The following is a 26004-nucleotide window of genomic DNA, read 5'->3' as shown; positions in this document are numbered from 1 at the left end:
GGCTGATCAAGAATCTCTGGAACATCACATCTGATCCGTGGTGGCACGTGGTTTTAATGTTGTGGCTGGCAGACTGGTGTATTTAAATAAAATCACTAATAAATTGTCCTAAGTAACAGCGAATCCCAGTGGGACATTATTCAGCTGCTCAGATAACATTTTTATAGATACTGAAAATAAAAAAATAGCCCTGGTGATGTGTGTGTTAACAGGTCTTATTTGAGTACGAGTCTCTGGGCAGGCCTCCCCGGTGCAGACTGTGTAGATGCCGAGTTCCGACTGCGCTCAGCAGACAGCCTCCCGCCTCCCCGGGTTCGGCCGCAGATGGTCATGTCTGCCTGGCATGGGCGCCTACCCCCAGCAGGCCTTTCTGGCACAAGCCACATCCCAGAAGCATTAGGGGTCAGCGTGAAGAGAGCTGAAGTGCTGTTCGTGGCAGAGTGTGCACAGTGTGTGTTCTTTTCGGTGGGGGAGGCACCGACACAGCAGGCAGACGGGACAGGAGGGAAATTACGGAGACAGAGAGAGATCCGAGGTGTGCAGAAGGCATCACTTTGGGCCTGTAGGAAATGGCTGGTTTTGGGTGATAACTGAGGTGATGGGAGCAACCAGGAGATGAGGATACATGATGAGCATTACATTCAGAACACAGCGGCTGGTCAGACTGACTTTTAAAGCGAATAAAAAGTGGCGAGGCTTCAGGGAAACAGGAAAATTATATAGATTTTTAATTTAAATTCATTTTAAAATGTATTGTTGGGAAGGATTCCACGTCACCCCCTCACGCCCAGTGGCTCAGAGATATTATGTCCTGTTTTTCCCTGGAGAAGATTCACTACTCAATCCGTTATTCAGACAGGCGTGGGGGCCCTTCCTACGCTTTTTTCATATACAAACTTCCAGCTCCATAGTCTTTCCTTTTCTTTTTTCTTTAAACGCCTGGTATCTAGCCTTTCTTATGCATGTAAAGCTGGTTTGGAGTCACGCACACCTCAGACATCCGGCCTAGGACTTAAACCCGGTTTGTTTTGGCAGAAACCGATGTGCCACCCGAAAGCACAGAAATTCCAAAGAAGAAACCCTGTACCACCACTTTCGGCTTCCTGGCAGCCTCGAGCATGACAGCACACCGGCGCGTTTCTGCTGACTCCGTTCCTGCGGATGGATTGCAACTATCAGCCGGCTAAACGCGCGAGAGGCAGCCAGTCGGGCTCATAGCCGTGAAAAGCCCGAACAAATTTACCCGGCACAATTCCCCAGCATCACTGGGTGAAGGCTGCCAGTGAAAAGCTGGTGGGCTCAGGCTGAAACTCTTTAAATCTACCCGCCGGCCCCCTATAACTCGCCCTTAATCTAACATTTTTTGGTAAGTGGCCTTTGCAGCAAAGGAAAAATGCTTTTCCTGCCTTCCGTGTTACTGGTGCGCTAAAGAAGGCAGTGCTTTCTACCGGGTTGTATCTCCTCGCCCTGCCTTTTCACTCCAGCCATTCCTGCCTCCTTCCTTTGAAGCGATAGCATCATCAGCCGAGGTGAGGTGCAGAGTGATGCAGGGAGGACTGAGTTGATTCATTGATTCCACCAAGGTTGGAATATGAAATATAATATGTAATTATGACTTTTTTTAAGGGGACATTCTTTAGAAATGAGGGTCATTATAAGTCATGAATCTAATCTTTAAAATGCCTGACATTTCTACAGCCCTGGGGTTAAATACTGTAATAATCAAAACATGCTTTAATTCACTGCTAATACAAATCGTAACAAATAAATTTTCCGCCAAGTAATGTCATTCATTAACAGCCGATGGTTGCCAAGCAACACCATCAGCAAATGCACGCCTTGGCACATTAATCCACAGATCAGCTGATATGCAGTTACTGGTGTGTGGTTACCGGATGCTTTGAACGTGGATGAGCGTTTTTGGAAGGGCTGTGCTCAGCATATCAATAAAGTGAACACTCCGGCATCAACGTTTCCTTATGCATCCATACCAGAACATGATTGACATTTGAATAGAAATGATTTGTAGTTTGATTGCATTGTTGTGTGCCATGTTGCTATGTCTGCATTGTGTTACTGTCGAGTAGCTGTCAAAACCAGGCACTTACTTGATATGAGTGAACATTCAACATAACTGAAGCATAAATCAAGCTTGGACTATTCAACTTGTCTTAATGACTCCAAAAACCTGTTGAGTCGTTACTAGACATTGATCACTGTACTCAAGGCAAAATTCTTTAAATAGCCAAACCAAAATTCTTTAAATAGCTGAGAGCCACCATCATCTGTCTGATTTAAGGGCCTACGCCCATGGCCATCTGTAAGACTACAGCACCCCATCTCCAATGCTTCCTAAAACCCGATGATCCCTTATGCGAGTCTGGAGGTGCAGACGCATTATGCGCGTCAGGAGCATTTACAATAAGCTTTAATGAAAACCCATTCTGGTGGCACAATGGCTGCTACAGGAGTGGGAGTGGGTACTTAAGGAGAGGAGATTATGTTTTTTTTTTTCTCGCCATAATCATCGCACAATGTGAGAGAAATCCCCCATTCACATTACAAATATACATTCTGCCAAAACCGAGTGCGTGACCCCGATGACTTCTGACACCACAATAAGCGCTTCATAAGCGATTATTTCACAGCCCAGAGAAACAGGACTGTTAAAAGATGTTCATGACCAAAACCCACAAGGAATTAAAAAGCAGCACTGAACCGTTACAAAAAAGGATTATATAGCACTGCATTACACCCATATTTCCCTCTTTTTTGCATTGTATTCCACAAATCTAAGAATCCATTCTTATGGAAGACATGACCGACTCTGGAAGGGCAAAAAAATCCCCAAAGCTCCTCTGCTGATGCTTAAGATGCTCACACTGTGCTCCCGCTAGGGAATGGGGAGTGGAGCTCTTGGTAGGAGATCCAATAAATCAAATGTGCAAATACGAATTTTCTACAGGTTTGGCAGGTATTGTCCATCCCCATGTATTTCGTACATCGCACTGTCTATTAGGGATGGGTGATTAAACGATTAAACGAATATTTCCTTGGACACACGTGTCAGAAATTTGGCAACAATTCCCAATCAAAGTATACCTTTTCCGGTGCCACTTCTGTATATGGCAGCATATCACAGCATGTCACATCAATGCTTGACTTGGGAAGTGTCTGTTTAGCAGGGAATTTTGCCAGGTCAATTGTGTGGGCAGCCATAATGGCTGATCAGGAGTAGCCGAAGGAAGGAGGTGGATGCTGCTATATTCTAAGTAGCTTATAAGTGATTGATGGCCTTGAGTTGAGGGTACGAGCTATTCAATATTTACAACATGGTGGTGAACATGGTTCATTATTTCAATGAACTAGAAGGCAAAAGAGCACAAATGTTGGTGAAATCTGCCAAAATTATGTTCTTTTCTGTCAATACGGGGTGCTGTATGTACATTAATGAAGACAAAAAAAATGAACTTAAATGATTTCAGCAAATGGCTGCAATATAACAGAGAAAATTTAAGGGGGTCTGAATATTTTCCGTACCCACTGTAAGTAGCTTTTCTCATGTCGGATCTCACAGGAAATGGTTTCTACTGCGTTTCTACACTGGAGACGCAAGCAAGCGCCCCTGTGGCATCAGAGCAAAGATTTGTCTCTTAGAGGTTTAGGATTTCTGATGAGCATCCACAGTTATGAAAGCCGGGGTCATCCTGTGAGAGTAAATTAGCACTGAACGAAGGCGACGCGGCCCGCTTGCGGCTCCGCAAGCTAATTAAGGCGAGTGCGCACAGCGGCTCCGTGTTTAATTACTGCCACGTCAGCAGAGACTTGAGTGATTTTTTAAGTAGATTCCTGCTGTCATCACGATGCCACCCTGACAGAAATCAATATTCTCCTGGCCGTTTCCTCACCATCGTACGTCCCACTCTCCAGCAGCAGACCGCTCTCTTCCAGGATGCGGAAATCTCCCACGCTGATGAAGTTGTAGTCCACGCCAGGGACTTCACCCTCTCGGGGCAGCCTGGTGGTGCCTGCCCAAAAACATAAGAAAATGAATCACTTATCTTTCCGACAGTATTTTAATGGTGCTAAATAAGACACGTCTAATGGATAACAACATCTTGCTCATTGAACATTTAAATAGCACTTTATTTTTTATCCGGTAAACATTAAGTACTGCATAGTTAGTTGTGTAACCATTATGTGTTTATTTATGAAATTGCAGATCCTTGATGTGACAATAGCTCAGCCATATTTAGCGCTCAAATCAGTGACCCACATTTCATACACTTCATTATCAGACACTTTGGCGTTTCTTGAACAATTCTTCATTGTGCTGCAAATCGTAATAACAGTCTTCAGTGTGGTGCATTTAAAAGAGTTTATATTAAGCTTAGTTATTAAGCTGTGTGCTCTGACAATACCAAATGCTACGGCTGCTGGATGCATCTGGCCTGGCAGGCTTTGCTATGGAAATTAGGGTCAGAAATCTGAATAGCCCCATACAGGAAACAGATTGTGTTCCGTAGCCATGGCAACAGAGGCTCTATAATATTGATGGGGAATTACTTTTGTACTCATCAGTGATGTGCCCTGCACAGATATTAACATTATCTCCAACTCATAAGATCAAATGACTCCACCCCCCACCACATATTTGTTGCAGACCAGCACATCAGTATTCAGAATCTTAATCCAGCTGCAGTTTTTGCCATAAGAAACAGCTAGGAAGATGGTGATTAAAAAAGATATATATATTTATGCGTCGTGACAAACAAGAGGCCTGTGAGAGCGTTTTTGAGGAGACAGTGAACAGCAGTTAATTAGCTGAGTGGGAAAAAAGTACGCAATGACTTTAGCTAAAGGGGCAAGACTTCACAAAGGATATGGCACAGAGGTGAGCCCTTGCTCACTTGTGGCGTGGCCATGGAAAAAACGTCCATAAAACATGGAGAAAGTTCAATAACGAAAGAAAAATTATGAAAATGTTGATATACATTCGTGGCCAAACCTTTTAAAGAATGACACAAGTAATGGCTTTCACTAAGTTTGCTGCTTCCGTTTTTATTATGGCAATTTGCATATACTGCAGATTGTTATGAAGAGTGACCAGATGAATTGCAAAGTCCCTCTTTGCCATGAAAATGAACTTAATCCCCCACATTTCCCCTGAATTTCAGCCCTGCCACAAAAGTACCTGCTGGGATAATTTCAGTAATCCTCTGTGTGTGGACCAGCACAAGGCTGGAGATAGAGTTAGAATAGCCGACTGGATGCTTTAAAAGGAGGGATGATGCTTGAAATCATTGTTCTTCCTCTGTTAACCATGGTGACAGCGAATCTCAGTGGAAATCTAAAATTATGTATTGCCATTGGAATCTACAACCCTGATTCGGAATATGCAGTTATGAGCGAGTATTCAAACGCACATCAAAGATGTTTCTTATTTACGGTGACACATTCAATATGATTGAATTTATATATGTTCATCTTCACTATTTATGGCATTTTACCTTTTAACAGCCCCTGCCTCCAGTCCACCCAAATGGGTCCATATATAATTTTAGTTTTCCACTGAGATTTGTTGGGCCTGCAACTCAGCTTTCGGCGCTGGGTCTTCATGTCCCATAAGCTGTGCCCTGGCCAAACCACAGGGGAACAGATCACAGCCCACTGGCAGAGAATTGGGGCCAAGGGGACAGTGGATAAAGCCACAAAATCTATGCTGTCCTGATGCAATAAACCTCTGTTTCAGAGCAACGCAGGCTGTTCAAAACCGACAGCCAGGAGGTAAAGCTTAACCAGGCATTTTGAGCTTCATTATCAATTAGAGCTGCAGTGCTGCTGATCTGTCAGGCCAATGGCGGTGAGAGCTCAGTGCGGTTTTCACTGGGGCCTTGAAGAGCCTCATTATGTGTGTGAGGGGGGTACAGTTCACTCACGAAAGCTGAGCCAATGATTCATCTCTGAGCCTGTCCTTGGTCATTTGTGGTGGCAACCTTGCTGCTGCAGACATCCCCGCCACACTTCTACAGACGGCACAGTCCAGGCGGCAAATGTCTCAGGGAGGCATTCTCCCGAATAAAAAGGTAGGCCAAAAATATAACATGACATTTCTCAGCTTTGTGGGAGCTGGCGTCGAGAAATGCCATGGGCATTGCTGTCATTTGAGGTGGAGGGGAAAAAAATGTACATCAGCTTGGCAAAATTGAAGTGCCTCTGAGAAGATGCTTTTGTTTTAGAGGATATTATAAATCTATTTTTCCTGACTTTTGTATGTATTAGGGCATGTCGAGTCAACATGCACAATCTCAGCATCAACTTTGCATTTTACATCCCCATCTCCAGTTGTCATTCGTATGGGGGGGAAAAGGGTTCCTGTACAATGGACTACATTACTGCCACAGTTTTTTTTACCTTTTTTCCTAATCATCCCTTGTAAACAAGGCACTTAACTTCTGTGTGGTGCCATCATCTGGTTATTTTAAGCAGTGCTTATTTGGACACTGCATTTGTGGGCAGCAGGATTGTCAAGAGATTGGAGTATAACCTCCGGGCCTCTTTGCTTTGCTCTAAAAAGCTTCCTTCAGTGACCTGATAAAATTATCTCAGAAGAGTGGAGGAGGAGGCACGAAAGAACATTGAGGAGGATGTGCAAGGTACTGACATAGGTTTTTCTTGGCTACAATTAAATACACTAAAACCATGAAAGTGAACATTTCATTAGAATTATTATATTCTTATCTGTGTTGCTTTTTATCCACATAGTCTGAAAACATATTTTTCTTCTGGTTTCATCTCATAGCTCGGATCATCTCCCAGCAAAGCTGAAGAACATTTTTGTTGTTGTTTAAACATTTTATAGTACATGTTAATTTTTAAAGATAACTGGTTTATGAAGACCATTTTTTCTATAATTTTATTTTATTCCTCTTTAGGTGTGATAATTGTCTTTGCTTGATGCATGAGCAGGTCAGTTCATTGCTTTCTCAGGGTAAACAAGTCTTTAAAATCCATAAATCCTGTGTCTATGTAATTAAAACGTGAGGTGACATGACATTCTAAATGGTTTATTCTGTCTTATACCAAGGACAACGTCAGGACAAAATTTTTGCACCATCCACTGATACAAAGTCTTTTAAAATAAAACACTTTTAAATGCTCATAGAAGGGAAAAATGTGCAAAAATAACAAAGAAATAGAACAAACTGGCAGCCAAATGTGAATAAATGCAAATAAAAAAATGCAATTCAATCAAAAGATTATTATGACTAAAACACAAGTTGTTGCTAAAATGAACAGTGGCCTCTCACAGCTTTTAGGAATGGCAAGTTTGAGGTCCTGTTGCAGCTGGTCTTCCTGACAACAGGAGCCTGGACATGCTGACCCGTAGATAGTGGATGATCTTCCATATTTTAATTTTATTCTACATGGCTAATTTTTAGCATATCAAAGGCAGATCAAAGAGAGACACCACTCTTTGTCCTCCTGAGGGATGTAATCCTTAATTCTGAGACACTATCTGTGCTCTTAACTGAAAGACTAATGAAATCTAATGAATCAGGCAAGTTAGAATTAATATTTACCAGATGCTTTGCATGACCCTTAATTTTGAAGATCAGGCAAAATAATTGAATCCCTATCACAGTTGTAATCAAAAACAGCCAATCAAAATAAGAAAGGAGAGTATAATGATAAAATATAATGCATCCATAAATACAGAAAATGGTTAATGTTGAAGCATAATGCTCACATTTGCATTATAGAGGCTCTAACTCACCCAACATCCTGTAATCTCTATTTCTCTCCTCTCTATTCAGTCTTTCTATGGTGTACAATGGGAGTTGAATACAGGTCCTTTCATTTGCAATGACATTCAGTTGAGCTACTGTCCCTGTCTCAGTATATATGCAAGGGACATGTTGAATGTCCATTTCTAATGGGAGGTGATTCATTTATTTTACTTCACTTATTATATTAAAGAACAAACCAACAGACATCAATAGACTTGCTGTATGCTTTACTTGTTTTGCAAATGTGATGCACATGATCATTCTTGTCTGGAGATTGAATTGGAGCACCTGAACGTATACAATCAGATTATGTGGGTGTGTAAGTTACAAATTTGTCTAGCTTTTTTCATTATTATTATTTAGTTTAGATATACATGTATTTTAAAGGTCTGGTTTCAGTCGGACAAACACTATTTCCTTTTCCAACATAATGTAAATGTGCTGCTTTCCTACCCTGTATTTTCACAATTGCACCCTCTTTAGGACTGACAACTACTATTTACTACTTTTTTCCCACTGCCTCCATTTGCTTGCTCAATGCAGGTCTCAAATATAGCATTGTACGAAAAACAGAGAAAAAAAAGAAAAAAAAAACATTCCCTGGTTTGGTGTTTGGATAATACTGGTGAATCATTGGCATCATCAGAGCATGAAGGTGATCACTCACAATCACTTTATATTGAACTACAGTGATTCTAATCACTAAAAGTACACATAAACGAAGAGAATGTGAGTGATGTGGCCACCAGTGAGCATGGAAATGCCAATAAAGGTCATTGACTTGTTCAGAGACTGAAGGGCAGATGACCAATGGGACTGATGTTAAACTAATCAGAGTCTGACATGAGAAGATTGAGGCAAATAACAAGTGACTAACACCTGAGTTCCCCTTTCACTCACCAAGGACACCAGAGCCTGGAATGTCCACTACTGATGGGTGATGGTAAAGCAAATAGATTGATTAAAGGATCCAGTTTTGCAATGAATTAATAGTGATTACTTTTTAAGGCCCCAAAACACTGTGAACCATGTCATGTGGCACTGTGTGTGTTTAAATATTTTCATCTGGTCCTGCCTGATTTCCACTCTCTGTGTGCATCAGATGTGTGCACCACAGATGTGACAGTTCTGTGTTTGTGAGCCTCGGCAGCAGTGTGTCTTCAATGTGCATGCTAAAGATGTGCCATCTGAATCAACATAATCATTTTGATTATTTTGTGTTATTATGTATTATCTGAGAAAAGATACACTGAAAAAAAAAGAAGACGAAGAAACTGCACCCATTTTCCAGGTTCCACAGAGAAAGTCCTGGCCGTTCCCACAAGGGCCCACTGACAGACTGGGGACTCGACTGCAGATTTGGGCATTTCGCTCCTACACACTTTTTAACTTGTTCCAAAATAGCAACAAGACACGAAAATCAATGGGATGGAATATTAATAAGCACGGCATAGTGCTACTGCAGCAACACACTCACATTAAAAAATAAAATCCAATATCCAGCCAAAGTGTTCTAGCCTAACGCTCTAACAGTTCACACTGCACCCTGCATTAAATCACCACCTGCAAATGGCTCACTTAACATGGTTCTCCTCATCACTGTGTTCTCACTTATTTGGGAGGTTATTAATTCCAAGTTGGTGGAACAAAAGTAGGTCACCGTGTTATGTGTGCTGCTGCAACGTGTTACCATTTTTTTCAGAACCGTAAAATTCTATGAAGGAAACGAGACTGAATTCATCAATTGCTACAGTGACACCTTGATCTATTTGGGAATAGGTACAATTGAAATTGAAACCTCAGCGCCGCTGGTGTTGAGCAATTATATTTCATTAATGCAGTAACTTTATCTTACCACTACAGATTTGTGCAAAACTAAAGCAATAATTTTCAAAATGTTGATAAAACACAATTGCAAAATTGTTTTCCAAGAACAACGGAACCCTCTAGATTCATTTGAAGTAGACTGCATTGATTTAAAGCCATCATTTGTAATATAAGACCGTTATACAGGGGATATGTTATAAGGAATTTCTGGGAGGTGACGGTTCATCCAGACATAACTTGCCATATATTTTGGGATCACATGATAAAGTCACATGATATGCAACGGAAGTGTTTCCATTGCTGTTATGGGAAATATGAATTTTGGAATTGCCTGAACATTGCCTGGGCAAAAGAAGACATGTGTTTCCACAATGTGTATATTCTATGTGCAATTTTATGATTGCAATGTTTATGATTGTAAATGTGACTAATGACATGGAATGGCTGTCTAGACCCACTAGAGATTAATCTGGTTAATCTAATCAAGATTTTCATCTCATTTGATCCGAAATATCACAATATTTCCAGAAAATTATAGTTTTTCTTGCTGCATGTAAAGAATGCATGCATCTGTGTGCAGCTCAAGCACCGGGGGTCACTTACACGGGATGGTGCGGAGGTACAGGTTGTCTCGGATGACCTGCTGAAGCTTGTGGTCCAGTGACCCCTTCTGGAACTGCAGACTGAGGTAATGCCGCAGGTCGGTGTTCAGCACCTTCCCTGGGGAGAGAGGGGGACAAAACACGAGAGAGTGAGAGCCGTGCGGTAATGGGGTGACATCCGAGGTCGTAATCCGCGTCCGCCGCGCTCGGAGCACATGCTCGTGGACTCGCGCAGCGTGGAGTTTTGTTCGAGAGCTCGTTTCTGCGTCGAGCTTTGCCACTTTCAGCACTTCAGAGGGGAGTTGACGGGCCTGATTCCCAGCCCCGCTGCGAAGCGGCAGGCTGAGAAAAAAAAAAACGAAATGAAAGCCGCATGCATGAGACTCTAACAAGACACAGCTTCCCCTCCTGCAATCCCCAGCGCCTCGCAGACGCAGAAGTTCACACAAAGTTTTTCGCGTGGGGACAGAAAGTGGAGATAGAGGGGCCTGCAGTCTCTTGTGCTGTGGGGTAAGCAGCAATAGAGGAAGAAAGCCGGGTTCTGTGCCAAGCACAAATCTCAACACAATGAGGGTGATCTGAGTGGGGAAGAATGTGTGGATGAAACATCGATATGAAAAGGACACGACAACTCGAGGAAACAAAGGGAACACAAAGGAAACTGAGTTTTCAGAGGAAATACAGACAGAGAGCTGCTGAATAATGAGCGCGGTTGTGAAGTCATCATTACAGCAGCACAGACGCACACGTCAAGGATGACACACATTAAAGCTGATTGGCCCAGCAGATGGAAATGGCCACGCGATGCATCAGACAGAAACGCTTCATCACCTGAGCTAAGATTGCAAATGATTGCTTGCATTGTGCCTGACAGGCATGATCAATTGCACACACACATATTCACACACGAACTGGGGCTTGTTAATGATTAATCGAAGAACAAGTGACGCGCTGTGACAGTCACTACAAGTTTCAGATAAAAAGAATTCATAGAGCCCTGTGGTATTGAACTAATAGGATAATGTTCTTTGACTGTCTTATGATTTTCACACCAGCCAATTGGTGGAAAGAAACTGCAGAGAGATTCCAGACAGCAGGAATGTGTGCATCTGCCACCGCCAGTCATAATTTTAACGAACTGCTCTCACCCCTGAACCTGATCCCAGGTCTGAGTATTTGTGCCGTTTTTGGATTATTTTTGGAAGTGGATTATCCTGCTTAGACTATGATCTGGCCGTAATTATTAAAAAGAGCTCTCATTTGATTTTGATAATGTTTGATGCATTTCAGTTTAAAAATGTTTGAAACTTGGGGACCCCCTCTAGATTCATAGGTTTCCTTGATAATGTGTGGTGGACGTGTTCATTTAAGATAATGATTAAACGTTCACCCGTACATTACATAGTGTTTATTGCACACCCACAGCCAATCACAATTTATTTGTCTATACATCAGTACAATAAAACTGATTTACTGGGAAAAAAACTCATCAACATTTGAGTTTTCTTTTGTCTGAGGGGGCGCCTACAACACACTTCTTCATATGTCATTCAGATTAGTTCAAGTTCAAGCTCAGCTACATACATGTTAGTCAGTACATAGTGAAACAAAACAATGTTTGGCAGTGTGGGCCCGAATGCATCAGTGCCTTTTTCCTGATGGTAGGAGGGTAAAGAGTGCATATGATGGGTGTATAGAGTCCTTCACAAAGCTGGTGGATTTCCAGATGCAGTGGTAGTGCAGTGGTAACTGTCCATTATGGGGGCAAGAGAGACTCTGATGATCTTCTTTATTATGTTGTTTTTCAGTCACAGTGTCACATGACTGACTAAACCTCAGAGATAAAGCATTTTAATTTTTTGTTATACAATCCCTATTTGTTATAATCACAATACTTCACTGGAGATTCTGGCAAAGGTGTAATTTGGTGTATTTATGGTTGATTTGTTTATTATTTTTAACATCTGATCAAAGAAATTCCTGAAAACCTACAGATTTGTTCCCACCCACGCAGAGACCACAGCACCATACGGACCATTTAGAGGCCACACATCCCAGAGCACTCTGAGTTTTTAGAGGGGTGGATGGTCCCTATTCCCACTTCCTCCATCTCACGCTCAAAAAGCCAAATCACAGCTGGTCAGAGAGGGCACATAGGCACAAGGGACCATAGGCCCAATCTGCTGGCCCTCTTCTTCTGGCCTAGAATATCCTGGTTATCCACGCAAACCTCCCCCTGGTGAGACGGCAGGGAAAAAATAACAGGCCCACTAAACAGTTTAAATGGGGTCTGCATGTACAGTCGGTTTCAGCAAAATTTCACCTTCAGGGGGCTATTTTTGCCAATGCAGATGAACAAAGTAACTTCAGAAAGGTTGGTGGACCTGCCCACTGACTTAGCATTAGTAATCATTACAATGCAAAAAACAAATGCTGCCATATGAGACCTGCTTTGCTAGGAATCACTTTCTTCTTCATATGGTTCCCTGTAGTGCACCATATGCCAGAAATACCAAAAAGTGTCTTCACGCTGGCACAAAACAGAAAAAAGGCAAATCAATCTTTTTTTTTTTTTTTACTGAATTATACTGAATTCTCGGCTTTTGTACTCAATTCCTCATTGAGTAAAACAAACCAAAAATTCATATTTAATGTTAAAAATATATATTAATAGAACAGACCCAGTAGGAAAAGTGCCTGGGCAGAAGTTCAGATCTGATCCTCATTTTGGAAGAAGAAGACCTCCTGTTCCCTCCCACCTTCATCAGTTTCTGACATGATTTGCCTGAATTTGGAATGGCATGTTACATGCTATTAACTCCAATATCTATTGCATTTAACACAATCACACATACACACTTATGCTGAAGCAAACACTCAGAGCTCGGGGCCAAATTCCCGGGCTGCACACAAGGGAACCCAAGTGGCCTGTCAGCCAGAGTTAGGGCGGCAGAAGCAGCAGACTGGAGCCTCGTTCTGCCATCTCCCACAGACAAGTGAACCACTGGATGGGGGACGCTCAGAGGCAACTCCCATCACGTCATGTCATCGGCCCAGCCGGCCAATGGGGAATCAGCTCTGAGTGCAGCCAGCCAGGAAAATGGACGCAGCTCGCCAGAAGATTCACCCTGAATAACTCCTCTTTGTTCAGTTCCACCCCCTCTCTACCCCTGCCCACCTTCATCTTCCTGGCTCACCTGTTTTATCCAGTGGTTTTGATTCTTTCCCCCACCCACCCCTCTTCTTTCTGGCATGTTTTACCCAACAGTCCTTTTCTTTTCAGAGTCTCTCCTTCTCTTGCTGTAGTGCCATATTTGAAAATCTGCCAGTTCCTCCATTTCACCATCAATGTGTTCCTGTGTTCCCTGGATCTTTGTGCCTCTTTCTCTTGTCATCCTCGTTCTCTCTCCCTCCCTCTCTATTCATTCTCTGATATCAGACTTTCACACTCATTATGTGTGCCGCTGGCTACGAGTCAAGGTCACCCCTGTGAATTCTCCAGCCCTCTCCATGGCTCCATAGCATGTGTCAGCGATGGACTAATCTTCTTTCGAGTTGCGCACTGCAGGCCAAATAGGCCGCCACAGGGTGAGGCAGGAGGAGGTGGGGTGTTTTGAGGTGTGTTTGAGGCAAAGCAAGAAGGCGACACCAGACGCGACCATCCCGAAAGTCCCCTCATCAAAATCTAGGAGACCCTTCAAAGACACTGACCATCCATTCATCTTATAAAGCCGATTATCTCAATCAGGGTAGTGGAAGCTGGGGTCTATTCCAGCAATATTTGGGCCAAGGCAGGGACAGCCCTTGGCAAGATCATCACATTGATTAAAAAAAGTAGAGCACCAATTTTGCATCGGTAATTATATCGAAATAAATAAGAATATGTCTTTAAGAATATTTTGTCACACAACTACAGCTGCCACATTTCTAAAGCATCGGTGCTTCCTGTATTTACTATATTTGTTGAACTCTGAACTTTAAAGTACTCACAATGCACTGTTTTGACTAGTTGGGCCAACAAAACTCAGCCAACAAAACTCAAACATAAGAGTTCAGATGCATACATGAGGTTTAAGTGATAAGTGAGTGGAGTGTGTGTTTTTCAGGCGTTGGGGTAATTGTTGGTTACAGGTGAGGTGCCTGAGCCTGTGAAGTGCCGCTGATTAGAATGTGGGGAACTGTGATCAAGTGAATGAGGCTGGAGGCGTGATAAATGTACTGTAGTAAGCTGACTGCTTATTTTAAGTTCCTCTGTTTTTTGTAAGTGCATGTTTTTATCCTACTACACACCATACAGCAATCATCAATTTTACTATAATGTCAGAACAAAATAGTAAGCTGGCATAAAAAATATGGCCAAACTGCAGAAAATTGTAAGATTAAATATTGTTTCAAATTATGTTGTACATTTACATTTATTTCTTGGCATCTGTTTACTGCAATATGAAGGACATGCAGATGACATGTAATGCAAACCGTCTATTAGGATGAAAGACCTGGACGTGCTCTAGTACCATTTCGTCACACTGTAAGCTTTGTTCTGATGACTTTAGTCCGTTTAACAATAAAAAAGTTAATGAGATTACTTATAGTGAGAAATTAGATTCTGGTCTTATTGTACAGTATTAAAGCTAATGGAAGGTCAGATACTGTCTAACCTTTCACTCATTTCATTTCAATCTCTCTGCACACATTTTCCCAGCATTCCTCTATCCAGTGCCAGCTAGTGCAACAGGATTTTTGTCACTGTGGCGTATGTGTATGATAATATGGATCACTGCAGCAGAGGAGCAGGGGAGCGTGAGCCATCGCCTCAGTCTCTGGCAAGCGCCTTCGCCGACACCTAAAGCCGCGCCTCTTCTCCATATGTCTGTGGCGCTGCTCGAGGCGGCAGCTAAAGACACGGGCCGCGCCACGCGGCTGCCACCCAGCGAGACAGATGGCGTCACCACGGAAGGCTGGAGTCACACTCACTCATGTGATTAGCAACATTTTGTCAGCACCCCATCATCCAGGATTGGCTCCAGTTCAATTGTGTTTCAGTTTTTTTTCCCTCTACGCATCAAAAAGGTTGGCAAGCACCTGGTGACCTCGGTGACCGTCGCACCGCGGTGATGTTTCCTTTTTTTTTTTTCACCCTGTCATGCATGTTTGCCATCTACCCCCTCCAACGACCTTGCAGTCTTTTGTCACTTTTGAAGGATCACTGCAGTCGGCTTGTTTGCCAAGGTCCGTGGTCCAGAAACCCCACTGCTCTGTCTGATGAGAAGGTATCAGCCTAACCGGGTCACAGCACACACACACACACACACACACACACTAGATTTGTGCAGAGATTTGAAACAACTGTGTAATAAATAAACTAAATTTATGTTATTAATTAATTACATGAAAGAAGAATCGAGTCTAGCCAATAACTCCATTATTATGGCAATTTCTTTTTTTGGTAGTAAATGCTGTGTTAAAATCTGCAAGCATTTTGTATTGACACTCCAATATCACTGAATGCATATCTTTTTTCTTTTTTTTCAAAATTTCAAACCTTAATGAAATTATGATCCGCATAATACATGATAAACAGGTAGCACAGAATACAGGATGCCAACATGCCCCTGCGTTAATGGAGACTGGCTGATAAAACAGAGCAAGGAAGGAGGGATGGTGAGCAGGTCAGACTGTCTCAGCTGTTGCTGAGCTGAAACGCAGTGATCAGGTGCAGGGAAAGACAGAGGATGAGGAGGACAGAAAAAAATCGCTCCAGCACGTGCTGCCCTGCAGATGCTGAGTCACGGCGTCTCTGTCGCTGCTCCCCTGTCTCTATTTCCGTCTCCCTGGCTCTCTTGCTGTCAGACCTCCTCTCTTCCACTAAACACACACACACACACACTCACTCACTTACTAAACCTTTATAACACTAGTTAGTTCTACATTATGTATATGCAGGAAATGTTATGTTTTGTTTGCCAGTGACAATCCCAACCTGAAAATGGAGACAGAGAGTGAAGTTGTAAAGCAGATTCAGATTACTGCTACAAATCCTTGATTCGAATCATGGGTACCGAGAACAACGTCCTTAAGTGGAAGTTTGTAAAAAAAAAAGGTTACCTGACTCAACAATTGAGGAAAGTGATTGTCATTGTGAAACACTGCAGCGCAGCACACGGTGACACAATGAAATGTGTCCTCTGCTTTTAACCATCACCATTAGTGAGCAGTGGGCAGCCATGACAGGCGCCCAGGGGAGCAGTGTGTGGGGATGGAAACCACTGCCACTGCCAACCACTAAATAGTATTTACATTTTATTTACCCTCAGAATCCATTAGTAATGCTGCATGTCTTAATGTATCTGGAACGGTTTAGTCCTCAGTCACTTAATGTCATTTTAGCTAACTTATTACTAACTCACCCTTCTCTTTTCTTTATCCCTTACTATCTGTCCTAAGATCATCCTGGTGCAGAGTGATCATGTGACATCGCTGACCTGCATGGATTTCCCTGCTTGGCCCTTACAAGCCATCTGCTGATTCCACCTGATAGTGAACTGCTGGAGCTCTAATATACAACCTCAATACTACATCATAATACACAACTGGACTGCAATAACCTCTCTATGCCGTCATTTCCTGGATGAATCAGATTGAACATCGGATTGATAATCCGGTGCTGACCAGAGGAGGATGGATTCCCCTTGCTGGGCCTTGGTTCCTCTCAAGGTTTCCTTGCCACTGTTGCCTCTTGTTTGTTCAGTAGGGGCATTCAGCAGTGTTCTATTGTTAGACACTTGGCGACAATGTACATTAATGTATGATTAATACAATTATTAATCGATTGGTGATAGTAGCCTAGTGGGAAACACACTTGCCTATGAACCAGAAAACCCAGGTTCAAATCCCACTTCCAACCATTGTGTCCCTGAGCAAGAAACATAACCCTAAGTTGCTCCAGGGGGGGACTGTCCCTGTAACTACTGATTGTAAGTTGCTCTGGATAAGGGCGTCTGGTAAATGCTGTAACTCTAAATGTAAATGATTGACAGCCCTACCGTCAACAAACTGCCACAGGCATATAAGAAAAGAATAATTAAGGACACAGAATATGATAAAATAAACATTTGGCATCACATTGTCTGCACCTTTTGTGAAATCTGTCAACTAGCAGAGGGGGATTTTTTGGCTATCCATGCAAGTTCTCTGCCTTCCATCTCCAGCAAAACAATTAAAATGTTTTGGTGTGAGCTCTGCAGTGGTCTCGGCCCGCTGCCTACCACGACGCGACTGCTGTGTCTGATGCTGACGACTCGAGTGTCTCCTTCTCCGGGACCTTGAAATGGCATTTCATACACGGAAACTGCAACAATTCACACAGTCGTCTTTATCATTGATTTGTAATCATGACCTCGGCACAAGAGGCTAGAGGGGAAAAAAAACGCACAATTTAATCAGACACTTGGGAAGAAAGGACACCGAGGAATCAGGGCTGCCGTCTGAGGAGATGTGTGGAGATTTCCCATCATGCCGCGGGCTGGCTGTCACCCTGTCTGTTCTGGCTGTGGAACCATACTAGTGATTTTTTATGGCAGAAAGGCGGCGCAACTTTCAGTGTATAAAGTCAGGGATTGCTGAGAACTCAGGGAAGGAGGAAGGCGGGAGAGGTGAGAGGGGAAAGCATTGTCACGCCAGGTGTGGCGGCGCAGAAGTGTCATGTTATGAACCGTCACCTGTGAGTGCTGTACTGTAGCGGGTTCGCAACACGACACCGCCATTATTGTCAAATCCTCCGCAGCTCATTTAGAAAATGGGACATAAAATTGTTGTTCTGAGAGTGGAGCTACAGCATGTAAGTACAAAGTGAACACAAGACCAAACAGGAACACACAGATCTAGGAGGGGTCCATGGTCCCACCGCATGCTGTCAGCTCTTGTATCTGTAAAAGTGAAGTCATGTTTTTGTGCAGAAGGATGGTCACATTCTCTGAATAATTAACGAAAAAACAGGAAAAATGGGGCAAAGCGGGAGAGTTAACGAATGTGTGTCACAAGGAACGTGGAGATGAGGTAAAGTAAAGGGCCCTGTGACCCATGACCCTGTCTGCACAGAAAAAAACACTGGCTCAACATCCAAAAATGGAAGTAATCTGTCACGCCTAATATTTTAGCCTAATGTGAATAAACCAAACAAACCTGCTGTCAGTAGCATTCTAGTAAAGTATAAAAGTTTAGTTTAACTTTAACTACTGTAATGAGAATTAAACAAACGGCAGCTATGGTTTAGATCCAACTGTACAAAGACCCGTCGGCCGTAAAATGATGTTAGAACTTCATAACTTCAAATGCAACAACTAATTTATAATGTTTACTGTTTGTCTGTCATTAGTCAATCTGCCTCACTGAAAAAAGTGAACAATGGCTAAATATTACATATAATATTTTAGCATCAAAGTAATCTAAACAAACCAACCAAACCTGCTGTAGCCTGTTTTTTTTTATTTTCTTTACATGACATCAATGGTAAAATATTAGTTGTGAAGTTTAGCCAGTGTTCACTTTTTGCCATGCTGGTGCGGGTTTGGTTTTGGCCCTGTGCTGCACTTTCAGCTCCGTTTTCTGTCATGAAAGATATATGAAGTCATGCACTTGCGCCTCGCTCACCTCATTTCTGACATCTGGTCTCCTCCCGCGGCCTGGACTACCGCACAGGTCGGGTGAATTGGCAGGGCTACGGTGAACCTGCGAGACCCTGTTCATGGGCCCCAGCTGAACGCTTGGCACCGAATTAAAATTTAATCAGTAGAAGAAAAAAAATTGGTTCATTGAACTCGTATAAAAATGTACAATAAAATGCGACTTATACAGTTCATGATGCTGGGAATCCATTTATGCATGCTACATATTCAGGTAATGATTATAATTATGATTGTGATTATAATTAGATTGTTAAAGGGAATAGCACAGTGTGCACTTGGCACTTTAAAAACCCAACACATTCTAAATTTAATCAAAGAACATAATTATTATGTGTGTTATTTCCCAAACTTGTGCTCTTGACACTTTTAAACCGCTGCCCATAGCGCAAAGGGTCCCGCTGCCACAATGTGCCACATTCGGCGGGTGGAGGAAAAGCGGCACTCATTTGCAGTGGGGAATTCAACACGCGCACGCATCCTGCAGTGAGATGTAAAGAGGAAGAGAACGGCGGCGTTTCACTCGTTCGCCATCAGAGAGATACGCGCGCGAGAGAGAGGGAGGGAGCGAGGGTGCCGGCTTGTTGCTGTGGTGATGGTATCTGGTGACGGCCATTCTTCGAACAGACACATCATCGAAATCTTAGAGGGCCACCGACGGTACACACACTCACACACTCTCAGTTGCACCACAATGTCTGTCCATCATAAAAACACAAATCACATAACGGCAGCAAGGTTATGGGCAGAGGGACAAAAGTGACGCCCTCGGCCGTCCGCCACTGTCCCTTTCGTCTCTGCTGTCATCAAGGCCGTGTGTTTCATTGTTGAGAGAACAGGAAGCGCGCCGGGAGCCCACGCCCGCACGATCTTTAATCAAACACACTCCGCGTGTTTTACTCTCTACCTGCCTCTTCTCTTCAGAGACTCGTCTGCTGCTTTCATTTCTCTTTAAATTCACGAGCGGCGCAGTTTCTACGAGGCTGCGACTGTGTTTGGAAAGATGACTACAAACCTGTTATTGTATGAAAAGACATGTATGCATACATTGGTGTGTGTGTGTGTGTGGCACTTGGTACATGGTACATGGAAATGACAAGTTATCATGGCCAACGCGCCTCCAGCCCACTAGAGGGCGCCTCACCAGCCTGGGAGACGACGACCCGGAAGAGGAAATGGAAGCGGGCGGTGGCAAGTATAAAAGTGAGGTAACCCCAAGGAGACACGCCCGCTCTTTGTATGAGTTTACTCGCCAGAGACGCTAGCTCTCTCACCCATGCCCCATTGTGATTCCTGTAATACGACCTTCACCTGCCCACGACTTCAAGAATTGCCTGATCCCCTGGAAGCCACGAAAGGACCCCGACCGGAACTTCCTGGCTACGACCTCTGCCTGCCCCTGATCTCGAACCTACCTGACCCATCGGTTAAGACGGGATTCAATGCTCCCCTACCTTCCTGCCGCCCAAGACCTACTCCCGTCCAGTCCAAGATTCCGGACCATCCTGAAACCCGCCGTCTTCCGGTTCTCCTCTGCCCCGGTCCTTCCCAAAGATCCCGAACTGACTCCCCGCTGCGTGGCAGCGCGTCCAATGCGTCCCCATTCCTCGCCGGCCAGGTGCCCCCGGTCCTCCTGCCCCGCTCGCCCAGTGTCCTCTACCGGTACGACGGCTTATGCCCATAGTATGTCTGCAAGTGCGTCATCGGATTCCCCTTGTGACACGAGTGTTTAATGACACATAACATAACATGACATGGACAAGAAACATGACGAATAAAACATTAAGGTACTTAAATAGATTACAATCATGGAACACACAGGGTACACAGGACATGGAACACCAGGGAAACCTGGCCCGGAGTACCAGGGACAGTTCGGGTCATGACAGTGTGTGTGTTTGAATGGTGCTTGTTCTATCTTTGTGTTTGAACAGTGATTAAGCATCTGCATAAATGGAAAAAATAAATCCTTTAAGTTCTTTTAAGCCTTGCAGATCCCCCTTAAAGATATTAATGTAGGAATTCACTTGCATCACACAGCGCTTAGCAACAAAATAGATCCCCATTATCAATACATTCACCACAGGCCTACAGCAAAATCCACTTATCTAAAGGAATTTAAGAAGATTATATAAAATGCTCCAAGTTCCTTTGTTCTTCATTTTTTTAAGTGTGACCAGAGTGAGTGGAAGCCCCTTTGTCGGAGTACAGCCGTGGTAGAGAGCAGCGTGGAGACGGCTGTACTACCTGTCCACTCTCCCTCACAGAGCCTCATTACAGATAACTAAACCGGCCAGGGAGCGTGTCCAAGGGAAAGTGTTTGGCCTGGAGAGGGGATCTTGCAGCTAATTGGAGTAGGGCAGTTCTTTCAGGCCCACTATGTGCAGATAATGAGGCTTGTGTCCCAGAATGCTTCACTCGTGACAGGTATTTGGCCAGGAGCCACGAGATTATATCAATGGATGAAGTCTGCGGTTCAGTTGACGTCTTGAAAAAATACATTTTAAAAAGTCCATTTACCACGCTGCCAAAAATGTGCTATTTATTTATTACTTCCACTGTGATAAAGAGAAAAACTGTCAGGACATTATTTTCTTATAAAAAAAAGAACACTATTACAGAACTGTGTGACTGCCTGCTCGCTGAGGTTTATGGCGCTGTCTGCATCCCCCACCAATATCCTGCCAAACAGCTGGGACCATCTTGAAAAAGAGAAAGAGCGGCCCGGACGTTTCAGGGCATACATAAATAACCTTACCAGGGGCGCTACAAATCGCTGCTCCCAAGTCTGTTTAACTGGCGCCGGTGTGGAAAAGAAAGCCGCTATCATCGCCGCGCCGCAAGCAGCACGCTGCCAGGCACGCGGCCGCCACTCCGGAGGCGCGAGACACCGGGCCTTCCCGCGCCCAGAATCAATTCTGTCCTCCGAGAGGGAATTAGGAGGAGGAGAATCCCGGCATTGGAAGGGAGTTCTGATGCAGAGCGGGTCCGACAGCTGCCAGCAGTGCACCGAAGCAGCCAGCCCGGTATGTGGGCTGAGTGGAGGCCGCTTTAGCATTTCACACCTTCTCCTAAAAGAATAACTCCTCCCGCCCCTCCCACGCACCAAAAATACATTTTCATGTTAGGATATTTATATGTGCAGAGACGACATGCTTCAGTGTCATAAAACCCAATATTATCCACGTTTTCATTACATCCAGGACATTTCATAATGCAGAAGTAATATACATGATTTTGTAATAAGTGCCAATTACTCTATAATCAATATCTAAATCTGCATTACTCCTATACAGGGTAGAATATGGAAATATTTTTTTCAGTGTTTTATCAATATATTGACCAGTGATAGGAAAAAATGTTTGGGAAAAAACTTCATAAAGCATCATAAGGCTTGAATATCCTATGTGTTCTTAATTAAATTTTATGCGCTTGAATTTAATTATTTCACAATAATCAGCTTTTTTAGATGCAGTAGTATGTGGTTAGTGTAAATATGTTGTATTATGTGTTAATACAACATAGTAAAATTCTATATTGTCATGATCCGGAGTTTCATGTGCGTCCTGTGTAATGTTTCCTGATCGTGTTCACCCGTGTCTGATTGTATAAAGCTGCCCTGTTCGTGTCTGTTCACCGTCGGGTCATTGTTACATGTTAAGTGTTACCGGATGTCTCCCCTGTCATGTTCATCAAGTTTTAAGCCCCTGTTTCATGACATCGTGCATATGCGTCCTTCTTCATCGTCATTGTTCCTGATCACCTGCCTCGCCATGTCAAACGACCATGACAAATATATTATATTCGTATTGTTTAAGACCACTGTGCAGCAGACAGACAGCTTTGCTCACCTGTGAGTTGAAAATGTTGAATACCCGAGTGTTAATTAAAATCATTTTCCATCACAGCTGATGCGCGAGGTCTGCCAGAATCGGACATTTTGTGTTGTGCCTAAAGTGCGTAATGTAAGGGTGCGAGTGCTGCTACTGCATGAGTGGCTTTTATTACTTAGATCTCGCGCTATTTGCCGTGTAATGCTTTGTGCGAGTGGATAATTTATGCACGTGGAAGCGTACCGCATTATTTCCGCGCTGCACAAGATTCGGCTCAGCTGGGAAGCGCTACTCTCCTAGAGCCACATTTTCTTGAATTGTCTTGCAAGTGTGCGCTGTGTACGCAGGCCATGAATCCGTACAACCCCAACTACAAGTTCATCTTGGATTCGACTGCTCCATTTCGGCACAGGCTCTGTCATTAAAGATGCATGTTTGCTGTGCCCCACCGCATTGGTTTTGGATTTTTTTAGAGTGATGCCCTTCTTTTTCTCATCTGGAAAAAAGAATTTGTTCTCAGTGTGAGTGGACCTGAGCTGAGTTGGAAGCCTTAGTCGACCTCTGGAAAGTAGGCTCCGCCTCTGCTGGATTGTCTTTGTTAAGTCAAAGCCTCCCAGCCTTGGCCACAGCATCACCTCCCGCCCCCAACAACAACAAACACATAACTGCCTCCACACTGACGCTGGATGGAGAATCCTTGTAATACTTTGTTCATTTGCCACAATAATTAATCTAGACTTAAACAGTGCAGGGAAACTCCCAAAAGCAGAGTGAGGGATTATTGCCTGTGTGGTGAATTTTATTTCTTCCGAGAGTTAATGAGAGGGCGCGACTACTTAATAAAGCTAGAGGTCTTCATATGAATCAGAAGGAGTAACTTCATTATGGAGGTGATCTGTTAATGAAAATGGAAAGGAAGAGACAGACAAACCATATATTAATAATAGGAGGAAAAAAGAGAAAGTGGGAAAAAGAGAGAGAACCACGTTTATCGTAATCTTCTCAAGGTTGAGTTGTAGCCATTTTGCAAAGCCTCATTTGGCATGCCCACTCTTCATGGCCCATAAAGCCCCTGTCCAACACAAATCAAATCCACCCAGCTACCATGGACTCTCGCGCACTTATAGATTTCCCCGCTGTTCATACAGATCATCCAAACACAACATCGTGCAGCCTCTTACCGTCAAAGCTTAAGGCCTCAACCACTAAAACACATGCAGAACGCTTGACGCCTTCGTTTGTGAACGTGAGATACAAAACACTAGCACAAAGCATTTGACAGGCAAGAAAGGAAGTGTAACAATTGTGTTTTCAGCATTCCAATGACCAAGATTATCATAATTCCAATGATTTCTCAGAAGATTAATAGGGTTGTACTGGCACTAAACAGCCAAATCCAGAGACTCACACACACAAAAAAAGACTGATTGGATATTGATGGTCAAAGGTCAAGATCATTACGATCTTCTTTTAAACACATTGTTGTTTATATTTTAAGTGTTGTAACATACATCAGGCTGAATATGTTTCACAAATTGTTAATTTTATATCTGTAATCTGAACGAGTTTTATTTTTATGACAGACAATGGAGGTAAACAGGGGAGGAGACAGAATCTTGTGATCGGTGTTGCCAGATGAGGCAATTTGGTATTCTGACAGTTTGTGAAAAAAACTGTGGGTTTGTTGAGAATAGGTATTCTCATGAAAAGGAATAATTTCTCAGGAAATTCCTCTCCAGAGGAACTCAAAGTATATTAAGCAGTCAAAGCAGTTAAATACTTATCAGATAGTTTTGGTCACTTTGTCATATTTTTGTATAATATTAGGTATCTGGCAACATAAGATTGCGTCACATATCTCATGTGATGTATTGACGGGAGCAAGTTCATCATTGTTGGCTCCTCACTTTTTAAATATTGTGTGTAAAACATCATTTGTTTGTATTCTGAGTCAGGTTAATTTCTCTGTTCAAGATAAAAATAATATAAAAATAAAGTTGAAACTCAATTCAAGTTTTTATCTGTTTATACACGTATGTAATCATTTACATTTATGGCATTTATCAGACGCCCTTATCCAGAGCGACTTACAGGGTTGTAGTTACAGGGACAGTCCCCTTGGAGACACTCAGGATTAAGTGTCTTGCTCAGGGACACAATGGTAGTAAGCGGGATTTGAACCTGGGTCTTCTGGGTCATAGGCGAGTGTCTTACCCACTAGGCTACTACCACCACTATGCACTATACTGCTTTATTATAGTGCTTATTATAGAAAATAGGCCTCAATATCTAAAGAGCCTTTTCAGATAATCTCTTCAGGTTTGACACAAATGTTCCCTTTGGATCATGGTTGATCTGTTTTAGTGATCAAAGGTCAAGGTCGCAGATGTTGGAGGATGTTTACTTAAAGCTGAATTAGTCTGGGGAGTCATGTGTCTAAATCCTAGGAAAAGTCAAGCACACAGAGGTATTTAGAAGCATCACGGCCATTGCACAAATGCTACACAGTAGTAAACACCCACAGCTCACAGCACATTAGAAAGCAGTGCTGGCAGGTTTTCCCCGCAATCCCTTATTCACCACGGCACCACGGTGTGCCAAATCACATGAGGTGTCTGCGGTAGCACCATGGTTCCTTTTAATCCCACCTTTCCTACCAGGTTTTCCGGGCACAAGCGCCAAGCGCTACCTACCGTGCAAGACAATGCTAAAAAACGCAGACAGTAGGTTTTGACACTACTGTCATAGCCATTCATGCATAATTCAACTGATGCCCCGCAGGTTACACAAATCTAAAACCAAAACGCATTCAAACGGAACATGCTACAACAATGCCAGATCAAATAACCACTCAAAAACAGCCGATAACGAAAGCGGCGCCCTATTCTTATCCCGCCAAACTTCCTCTTCAATTCGTTGCTGTGCGGGATTCTTGATAACGATATATTTCAAATTATGGAACAGGCAGACACTTGCCGGACGGAAAAAAAAACACTTATCTGAGCGGTGTCACGCGCAGGGAGGGTTGGTGAAGAGCTGGAGGTCTCCTTCCAACCTCCCCTGATTGCTTTGAGCATATTGGCCGATAAAGAAAAAAATCCCTCAGCGGCCTGATTCAATTAAAGCTTAATTACACTGCCAGGATCTTAATTTATTAAAAAAAAAAAAAAAAAAACCAAAAGGGAGAGGCCACAGTGGCCTTTTTTTCCTCTCTCTCTCTGTCTTTTTTTTTTAGGACAATGATTAATTTAATCATGAGTGAGAGAACTTT

General features: G+C 43.2%; 1 protein-coding gene across 2 annotated transcripts in view; it reads right to left on the bottom strand.

Annotated features, from left to right (window-relative positions):
* The window catches only part of magi3b (membrane associated guanylate kinase, WW and PDZ domain containing 3b), a 108024-nt gene that overhangs the window by 33102 nt on the left and 48918 nt on the right, over window positions 1-26004 (bottom strand). For both annotated transcript variants that reach the window (XM_028997685.1, XM_028997684.1), the window contains exons 2-3: window positions 10221-10337; window positions 3909-4028 (exon numbers count right to left, since the gene is read on the bottom strand). In XM_028997685.1, coding sequence (XP_028853518.1) covers window positions 3909-4028; window positions 10221-10337 — 237 coding nt within the window. The remainder of the gene's footprint in view (window positions 1-3908; window positions 4029-10220; window positions 10338-26004) is intronic.

The sequence above is a fragment of the Denticeps clupeoides genome, chromosome 12 (assembly GCF_900700375.1).
Source record: "Denticeps clupeoides chromosome 12, fDenClu1.1, whole genome shotgun sequence".
Classification (NCBI taxonomy): domain Eukaryota; kingdom Metazoa; phylum Chordata; class Actinopteri; order Clupeiformes; family Denticipitidae; genus Denticeps; species Denticeps clupeoides.
This window is presented reverse-complemented; position numbering and strand designations above follow the sequence as displayed.